At 34.9% G+C, this 10,340-nt stretch overlaps 1 protein-coding gene across 1 annotated transcript in view; it reads left to right on the top strand.

Moving 5' to 3' along the window:
• Positions 1-10,340, top strand: part of ZNF280C (zinc finger protein 280C) — a 70,562-nt gene that overhangs the window by 25,285 nt on the left and 34,937 nt on the right. The window contains exons 6-8 of the mRNA XM_011988835.1: positions 3,846-3,957; positions 6,845-7,015; positions 7,161-7,267. Coding sequence (XP_011844225.1) covers positions 3,846-3,957; positions 6,845-7,015; positions 7,161-7,267 — 390 coding nt within the window. The remainder of the gene's footprint in view (positions 1-3,845; positions 3,958-6,844; positions 7,016-7,160; positions 7,268-10,340) is intronic.

Here is a 10,340-nt window from a genome sequence, read left to right on the forward strand (position 1 = left end):
TGGGCGTGGTGGTGGGCACCTGTAGTCCCAGCTACTCGGGAGGCTGAGGCAGGAGAATGGTGTGAACCTGGGAGGCGGAGCTTGCAGTGAGCCAAGATCACACCATTACACTCCAGCACTCCAAGCTGGGCGACAGAGTGAGACTCCATCTCAAAAAAAAAAAAAAAAAAAAAAAAAAAATTACACAGTTAATTCAGGAACACATTGGCTGTTACAATACTGTGTTAAAAATGTGATCTATCAGCCGGGCGCAGTGGCTCATACCTGTAATCTTTGACACTTTGGGAGGCCAAGGCAGGCAGATCGCTTGAGCCCAGGAGTTCGAGACCAGCCTGGCCAACATGGCAAGACCACATCTCTACAAAAATACAAAAAATTTAGCTGGGCATAGTGGTGCCCCACTTGTAGTCCCAGCTACTCAGGAGGCTGAGGTGGGAGGATCGCTTGAGCCCTGGAGGTCAAGGCTGCAGTGAGCCAAGATCATACCACTGCATTCCAGCCTGGGTGACAGGGTGAGATCCTGATTCAAGAAAAAAACAAAAGCCAACACAAACCCCCAAAATTGTGAACTATCATAGCTAGTTACCTTTTCAGTAGAAAAATTATCCCCATCTTTATGATATAACTCAACCAAAACCCAAAATAATAACTGCAGGAATTATCCAACATGTTAATAAATCAGCTAATATGCTTAAATAGAGTATTGAAAACTATACTATCTAAACATGAGTGAAAAAGTATGATCAGGTTCAGCATAGTGGCTTATGCCTGTAATCCTAATACTTCGGGAGGCTGAGGGAGGTGGATTGCTTGAGCTCAGTAGTTTGAGACCAGCCTGAGCAGCATGGTGAAACCCAGGCGTGTTGGCGCATGCCTGTAGTCCCAGCTATTTTGGGAGTCTGAGGCAGGAGAACCGCTTAAACCTGGGAGGCGGAGGTTGCAGTGAGCTGAGATCGCACCACTGCACTCCAGCCGAGGCAACAGAGTGAGACTCCATCTCATGAAAACAAAAAACAACAAAATAAAAAATTAAAATGTTTAATCAGTAATGAAATGTTGGCATATTTGCAACATGAATAATGCATAATGGCAACATTTTAAAGTTAATAAACTGAAACAGGTGGTCTTAAATTGGAAAAAGTGTTCTGAAGTCATTATTGCTGCTTATTCTGAAAAGATACTTTCATAGTTTAGCTTTAAAAACTTAGTAAAAGTAATAGATAATAATACTTAACATTTACCGGCCTGTTAATATGTACAAGTCTTTGTGCTAATCTTACTTAATTCTTATGGCATCTTTATGAGGTAGGCACAATTTTTATTTTTTTATTTAATTTTTTTTTGAGACAGTGTCTTGCTCTGTCTCCCAGGTGGGAGTGCAGTCGCACGATCTCAGCTCTCTGCAACCTCTGCCTCCCAGGTTCAAGAGATTCTCCTACCTTAGCCTCCTGAGTTGCTGGGATTATAGGCACCCACCATCACACCCAGTTAATTTTTGTATTTTTAGTAGAGACGGGGTTTCGCCATGGTGGCCAGGCTAGTCTCGAACTCCTGACCTCAAGTGATCTGCCCCCCTTGGCGTCCCAAAGTGTGGAGTTACAGGCGTGAGCCACCGTGCCAAGCTGAGGTAGGCACTATTATTATTCCCATTTTATAGTTGAGGAAACTCAGGCTCAGAGAGGATAAATGATTCACTCAAGGACACACAGCTGGTAAGTGATGGATCTGGTATTTCAATCCAGGATAACCCAGAATTTTTTAAATATTCATATATACACATCCATTTATACATTTAAGCATATACTTTATTTATTTAGGGACAGGGTCTTGCTCTGTCACCCAGTCTGAAATGCAGTAGCATGATCATAGCTCACTGCAGCCTCCAACTCCTGGGCTCAAGCGATCCGTCCACTTCAGCGTCCTAAGTAGATGGGACTACAGGCATGTACCATGATGCGCAACTAATTTGGCTTTTAATTATTTTTTAGAGATGGCAGGTCGGGGGGGTCTCACTATGTTGCCCAGGCTGGTTTTGAACTCCTGGCCTCAAGCTGTCCTCTGCCTCAGCCTCCCAAAGTGTTAGGATTACAGGCGTGAGCCACTGCTCAGCCCTGTTAAGTATGTACTTTTTAAATGGAAGCACTACCTTAGAGCATTGGTGTACCCTTACAATTCCCTAAGTCTCTTTCAGGGGTCTGTAAGGTTAAAACTATTGTCACAGACATTTGTGCTCTTCACTGTGTTGACATTGTAAAACTCTTCAAGTGATTGTAACGTGCAGCCAGAATTGAGAATGACAAATATTCTCGAATGAATTGAGAATCGTGCTTAAGGAAATTTTGTTTAAAAATTTTAAATCTGTTTCATTATCTGTGTCTCAACTCTTTCAGGCAGGGAAGGAGAGTATTATCTCTTTTAAAGCGAGTGTGATATAGCTTAAGGACACAGACTTTGTAATCAGGCAGACCTTAGTTCTGATTCCAGCTCCTTCATCTGTAACAGGCTGGGTTGTACTGGGAACCTTAACTACAAGATATTTTAGTTTACCTATTTATAAAATGTGAGATAATATTACGTCTTTATTAGTACTGTTATGATGGCGATTAATATAATACATGTACTGTGAAAGAGGCAAGTACATTTTAAATACATAATTTTTAGTGGCTCTTATTTCAGTTAGAAAGGTAAATAACTTGAAGCTCAGAAGTGGCTTGCCCAGGGTAACATAGTTAAATAAATGGGCAGGTCTTCTGAATCTCAGCCTATTGCCTAGTCTGCCTTACAGTTACATTTGTTACCTTTCTGAAATATTTTATGAGACATAAGAAATTCCCAATTGGAGAATTATTTAACAGGTTATTTGTTGAATAACGTGTCTGCTTTCTGAAATTGTGGTACTTAATTTATCAGAGATGTCACCTCGGAAAAGGTTGAAAGTGCTACCTTTATTCAGAGGAACTTCTGTTAACTATTTTTGGAAATTGCAAATGGATATTTTCCACTTTTAAACTTTTAAATAAAAAATATTTAGAGAAAATAGTATTTTGTGGTAAGATTGCAGTTAGTCACAATTAAGTCATAGTCTAAAACCTAATCATCTCTCAAATTGTAAGCACAAAATAAGCAAAATCTTTATATCTTCATTATAAAAGTAATGTGTAAGGAGGGGTAGGTTAGAAAAGAAACAGGGAAGAGTACATACTGTATTTTGATTTTTGTTTTCTGTAGATGGTTAGGGTGACATTAGAGTATATCAGTCAGGGGACCATATTAATATATATTTGATATCTATTCCTCATTGTACTGGGAACATTGTTCTTTGTCATTGGATATTTCAAAAAAATATGTTATGTGATAGTATCATTTAATTTATTTAGTCATTTCTTTATTGTTAGGCATATAGGTTTTCAATTTTTGCTATTATAAATCATTCTTCATTAAACATTTTCATTTCTTTAGCATAGATTCTTAGAAATGGAGTAGTTGGAATAATTGGACCAGAGAATATGAACTTTTTTTTAAAGACCTTGTTATAGACACTGCCTAAATTTCCCCGCAGAAAAGTTGTTCCAAAATATAACCTCTACTTTGCCAGTAATATTATTTTTACATTTTAACGTTTTATTTCAAACTGATTTTAGATTTACAGAAAAATTACAAAAATAATACAAAGTTTCCATATACCTCTCACTTAGTAGATGCTAATTTTGGCAGAGACTAATAATTACCTTTGTGTTTTATACCATATTAGTAATTGGATTATTAAGATTCTTTATAGTATTGACGTACAGCTAAATTTACCTCTATAAAAGTTCATGAAACAAAATAATCATAACTTTTTACAGGATTTTACAAAGAATTCACAAGTTGGATCAGATAATTCTTCAGTTTTACTGTTTGACTCGACCCAGGAATCACTACCACCATCCCAAGACATACCAGCAATTTTTAGAGAAGGTTTGGTTTACCACTCTTTCATAAAAATTATAAATAGAGACTTGTTGAATATACATATGGAATTGAATTTGTTTTGAAGCCCATACCTTCATGTTAAGATTTTCATATATTATAACATGGAATAGAGCTAATCATTCCTGAATGCCTTTCTTGGGTGATATATAAAATTGTGTTTAGTAATACAATATTTTATTTATTTCTATTAAGTTGGCTAGCACATATTCTTTGCACTCTTTTTCACTTGGAACCAGCCATGGACTGAACAATCTTAATATAATTTCTGTGAGTCAAGGAAGTCCCCTGATGCCTTAAATACTCTGTGAAAACAAGTAGTAATTATTTGGAAGACACTTAGTATGAGAAAAGGTGCATGGTTATAGTTGATTTCTCAATATGCTAATGTTTTTCTATTCAAATAAATGATGTAGATGTGATAGTTAAACATGATTATAGATTAGTATTGTAAAATGAAAGAACTAAAGAAACAGTGATTTCCACATGGTAAGTACTCAGTAAATATACCTTGAAGTAATAATGGAAATTTTCCAGTTGAAGTGTTAGAGTTCTTTGATGTCCACCATAACAAAGTTCTTCATTAACCTAAAATAAATTAGTATGCCAATAAAGGAATTTTGTCTCATTGAAAAATTCTCTATAATCAAAGCAATTATTGTTCTCTATAATAGCTAGTTTAATATGTTTCACTAAATGGGAAGAGGAACACAATTTTTTTGAATATGTAATTATTTACTCATAAATTAGTATATAACCTTTACCAAACCAAAACAAAAATTGTAGTCATATGAATGCCAAAAATATTTTCCCATTTTGATATTACTTGGTTTGATATTCACCTATCTAGGTGTCACTTACCTAGTTAGTAAAATAGCCAAGAACCAAAATAAACAGGGAGATAAAATAGTTGTTTTAACTCGGGTTTTGCAAAGCACATGATCTTTATTCATAGAAAAATCTGAATTATTGAAGCTTCCAAAGGGTAAAGACAGTGACTCCTACTGTCTCTCTTAAGATTAATACAGCAGAGAGTGGAACTTTGTCCTGAATGGTAAATAGGGTTATAGTTAATTGGGAAGATACAGGTTTAAGCCTTTATTCTAAAGATTTCTGTGGCCTTTATCAAGTCATCTAACCTCTGTATACCTCAGTTTTCTCACATTATTAAAATACTTTCGTTTTTCTCACATAAAGCATTTATTCTCCAGACCTGAAATGAGCCATTTGGGTATTAAATTTTAATTCTTGGCAATCTCGGGGCTTTTTAAAGGCCCCCAAAAAATAAGTGGAAAGTGAAAAATGCATTATCAGTTATAAAGGATTTGACAATAAAGTTGTTAGAATAATAATCATGAATGATAATATGTGCTATATGTTCAGAAACATGATTAATGGACTCCTAAGATGATCATGGAAAGTTCTTAGAGAAAGTTGGATTTGAACTTCATTTTGAAGAATGAGGATAGGATTTTTATTAACACAGATAAGAAGAGTTGAGGTAGGGAACACCGCAAGCCAAACACAACAGAAATAAATAAGCTAAAGAGTCAGATTTAAAACTATTGAACTCAGGTTGATTTTATTTAACTTAGATTTATCATGCTTAAAATAAGCATATTTAACAGTCTGTTTTTATTATCCAGCTGGTTGTATAATCAGTTGCCTAGTCCAAAGTACTAGCACTCGGTGGTGGTTCAGGTAACCTAAGCATCTCAGAAAAATGTTAGTGGTTACACAAAAATTAGTCTTAGGTGCCTTCAGTATAGCTGGCAGTAATTATGTGCTTTGAGGATGGAAAAAATCATTTTTATCTCAAAGAATGAAACATAGATTTAACAGAGGAACCCACTAATGTAATACTTATTTTCCTTGCATGTATCTACTCTACTGCTTCTCCTATTAATGTAGTTGTGAGCTTTTAAAACATGACGTGCAGTTTTAGAAACCTTATCACAAAGTACAATTGTATATTATTTTCAAAAATCACTTGTGTTGGGTCTGGTTATAGCCTAAATAGCCCCACTTGTCTTGGGAATGCCCTGAATTATATAATCCTTTGGTCTTTAAGGTGATGGCTCTCAAACTCAGAACTGTCTTTAGCAATGAAATTCTTACTCAAAATTTATGCAGAAATTAATAAAACGTAAAAGGGTTTCTTTATCTGACATACTCATTATATTTTCTAAGATAGACCCATTGGATTAAGGGGAACATACTTTGAAAGTCATCATATTAACTCTAAACCTTTTCATATGAATGAGTGAGGTATTATCATTCAAGATTAGTTGTTTCTACTTTGTATATAGGGAGTAAATAAGATAATTTAAACCACCTGTTAGGTTGTTAGGTGGAAAAAGAACCAATTTGAATTTTCCATTACACATCTTAAGTTTTTTAAAAAACATTTGAAAGTGTTTCTCTAAGCGTTTAAAATAAATTTTTAAAATATTTTACAAACTCAAATGCATTTAAGCATCTAAATATAAGTTGATGTGTAGAATTTCAGCTCAGAGTATTCTCTGTGCTGTAACTTTTATTTATTTAGCTTGGAATTTTTTGTTATAACTTTTTTCATGATACTTGTTTGCTTTACTTGAAAGCATTTTTAGAAGTTTTGTGTATAAAGTTTATTTGGTGAAGTAAAGATATGTAGTTCATAGTAGTAGCTGTGCAATTTCTACTTGCTTATATAAATTTTAGTCATTATTGTCATTTGTATGATATGCTTATTAAATTATATTACCTTTAATTTTGTTCCAAACTGTTTTTGCTCAATTTTAAATGTAAAGCCATTTTGGTAGCAGTTTTACATAAGCAATATTCCATACTGAAATATTTACAAATATCTTTCTCACTATTTAAATCTTTGTAGGTATGAAAAATACTTCATATGTATTAAAACGTCCTTCTACTTCTAAAGTAAACAGTGTTACTCCAAAAAAACCAAAGACCAGTGAAAATGTTCCTCAAATAAATCCCTCCACTTCATTGCCTTTAATTGGTTCTCCTCCAGTGACATCCTCCCAAGTTATGCTATCAAAAGGTAAACATGAAATCTGGCATGTAAAAAAAAATATTATTTATACATACATTTTAGAAATGGTGATGAATTTTAAAACCATTATTAGTGGTCATTTAAGGTTTTAAAAAGATGAATCTGAGTCTTAAAAGTCCTTAATTTATTATAGGTACAAATACCTCATCTCCATATGATGCTGGAGCACATTACCTAAGAGCTTGTCCTAAGTGCAATGTTCAGTTCAATCTTTTGGATCCTTTGAAATACCACATGAAGGTAAAACTTTTTTTCAAAATTCAGTTGTTAAAAATGTTTATAGATCCTTGAAAATATTAAAAATTAATATATAGTAAATGCTGGTTTATCCAGATATTTAGATAAGAAACCTTCTCATTGGCATTTCCATATAACTTAAGTTAAAATTGATATTCACAATGATTATATAAGATTTTAAAGTCCTTTCCAATGATGAAATTTTTTTAATTAAGTTATGGATAGAACTGGAGGCCATTATGTTAAGTGAAATAAGCCAAGCATAGAAAGAAAAATGGATGTTGTCACTCATATGTGAGAGCTAAAAAAGTTGATCTTCCAGAGGTATAGAGAGTAGAACAATAGTTGCCAGAGGCTGGGAAGGGTATGTGTGGAGGAGTAGGGGAAGAGGAAGAGAGGTTGGTTATTATGCACAAAGATACAGTTACATAGGAGGAATAAGTTCTAATGTTTGGTGCAAAGTAGAGTGAAAAATTGCTAGGAGAGAGTACTTAAGATGCTGCCAACGCAGAGACATGGTAAATACTCGAGGTGATGGATACCTCAGACATCCTGATTTGATCATTACGTATTCTGTGCACTTAACAAAATATCACATGTACCCCATGATAATTTACAAACATTATGTATCAATTTAAATTTTTAAATTAAGTTCATATGCACTACAGTGTATGCATATTGTATTTTTTTGTTTGTTTGTTTGTTTGTTTATTTATTTGAGACAGAGTCTTGCTCTGTCGCCCAGGCTGGAGTGCAGTGGCACAATCTTGGCTTCCTGCAACCTTTGCCTCTCCGGTTCAAGCGATTCTCCTGCCTCAGCCTCCCGAGTAGCTGGGATTATACGTGGCGCCACCGTGCCTGGCTAATTTTTGTATTTTTAGTAGAGACGGGGTTTTGCCATGTTGGCCAGACTGGTCTCGAACTCCTGGCATCAAGTGGATCCACTGGCCTCAGCCTTCCAAAGTGCTGGGATTACAGGTGTGAGCCACCACACCTGGCCTGCATTTTAATTTTAAATAAAAATACTGTACAAATTGGAATATTTTATTGACTAAATTATGCCATTCTTCAAAGTTCCTGTAAAGCAGGTGTTTTATTAGGTGCTTAATCTTTTGTGTAAAGTAAAAACTCCTTTTGTTTAGCTTATTTTTTGCCCATGGTGACATATGCATGTCACATTACCCTAAGAAAAGCTTGTTTTTGCCCATGGTGACATATGCATGTCACATTACTCTGTGAAAACCTTAGTCTTACATTTTAATTTTCAACACTCAAATAAATTTCTAATGATGGAACATTTCATATGAAATGATAGTTTTGGCCGGGCGCGGTGGCTCAAGCCTGTAATCCCAGCACTTTGGGAGGCCGAGACAGGCGGATCACGAGGTCAGGAGATCGAGACCATCCTGGTTAATACGGTGAAACCCCGTCTCTAAAAAAAAGTACAAAAAACTAGCCGGGCGAGGTGGCGGGCGCCTGTAGTCCCAGCTACTTGGGAGGCTGAGGCAGGAGAATGACGTGAACCCGGGAGGCAGAGCTTGCAGTCAGCTGAGATCTGGCCACTGCACTCCAGCCTGGGCGACAGAGCAAGACTCCGTCTCGAAAAAAAAAAAAAAGAAATGATAGTTTTAACTCAATCCATAATGTGGTTTATATAGTTATAAATGAATTCTAGCTTTCTATTAATATAGGAAGCTCTTGAAATTAGGTTTTAGGTAATTTTCACAGTACTAATGGAGTATGGGATTAAGGTAACACTCCACTTAAAATATTTTAGTAGATATTACAGTATTCTGTTATGTGTTTATAAAGATGGTCTGTATTCTCTTTGCATGCCCGATGTAAATGACAGGAAGGGGCAAAGGAGGCAAGAAAAAAAGTCAGTGTTGATTATATGTTGATTATATGTGATTATATGTGGGAAGTAATGAGAAGAGTGCAAAACGAAGAAGCAACTTAGAAAAAGGAATTGTTCACTATTTCAAAGATTGGCAAGTTTTTATTAAAATTTGGCGTTTTACAAAAAAAGAATTCTAAAATTCCAAATACAAACGTCTTTACTCTGACGCAAGACTGTATTGAGTCTTTTGCTGTTTCCACCTCCCTGAGTGTGTTTGGAAAAGGGGAATCCAAGTCTCACATTACCACTATTTTCCCATGGTGTCTTCCAGTTCTGTTTCATGGTGTTGTTCTTTAGGACATAGATGTATCCATCTTTTATGATTCATTGTGAGTGCACCCTTTAGCATTTTTATAGTGTCCTTTTTGTCTGTTTAATGCTTTTTGTTTGATATCAGGCTCACAACCCTTGTTTTCTTATTGTTTCCACCTGCCTGTTTTATTCTTTGCTTATCCTTTTACTTTCAACCCTCCCAAATCACTTTGTTTTTCTTCTTTCTTGCTTTCACCAGAGTTGTTTTTTCTTTTGTGATCCTATATGAAAACTTTTCTTTTAGAAGTGGAGCTAAACCCATGTATATTCATTGGTAGGAGAAATTTAACTGGTCTGATAGGTTTAATTGGTCTTAGTTTTGTCACAATGTTTTGTTATGCTTCTTTGTCCTTTTTTTTTTTTTTTTAGTCTTTCACTTTGTGATTTTAGGGGAGTTTTTTCTTTTGTTTTCCATTCTACCTTGTTTTAGTATGTAGTCTTGTCTTTATTTAACACTTTATTTAGTATTTAGTTAGTATGTAGTCTTGTATTTTTGTAACACTTTATTGAGGTATGATTGACCTATAAAAATCTGTATTTAATGTATACAACTCGATGAGTTTGGAGCTAAGTATACATCCATGAAAACATTACAATTTGTGTCATAAACATAACCATCACCTTCAAAAGTTTCCTCCTACCCTCTATTACCTTTTTGTGATATGAACACAATAGAAAATCTACGCCTTTAGCAGATTTTTTTTTTTTTTTTTTTTTTTTGAGACGGGAGTTTTGCTCTTGTTGCCCAGGTTAGAGTGCAATGGCGCAATCTGAATTCTGTAGACCAAATTATCTTTCTTCATTCCCCACTTACTGGAATGACATCATTTTTTAAACTTTGCCTTTTGTAGATTTTTTTTTTTT

This window comes from Mandrillus leucophaeus, unplaced genomic scaffold (assembly GCF_000951045.1).
Source record: "Mandrillus leucophaeus isolate KB7577 unplaced genomic scaffold, Mleu.le_1.0 Scaffold339, whole genome shotgun sequence".
Taxonomy (NCBI): domain Eukaryota; kingdom Metazoa; phylum Chordata; class Mammalia; order Primates; family Cercopithecidae; genus Mandrillus; species Mandrillus leucophaeus.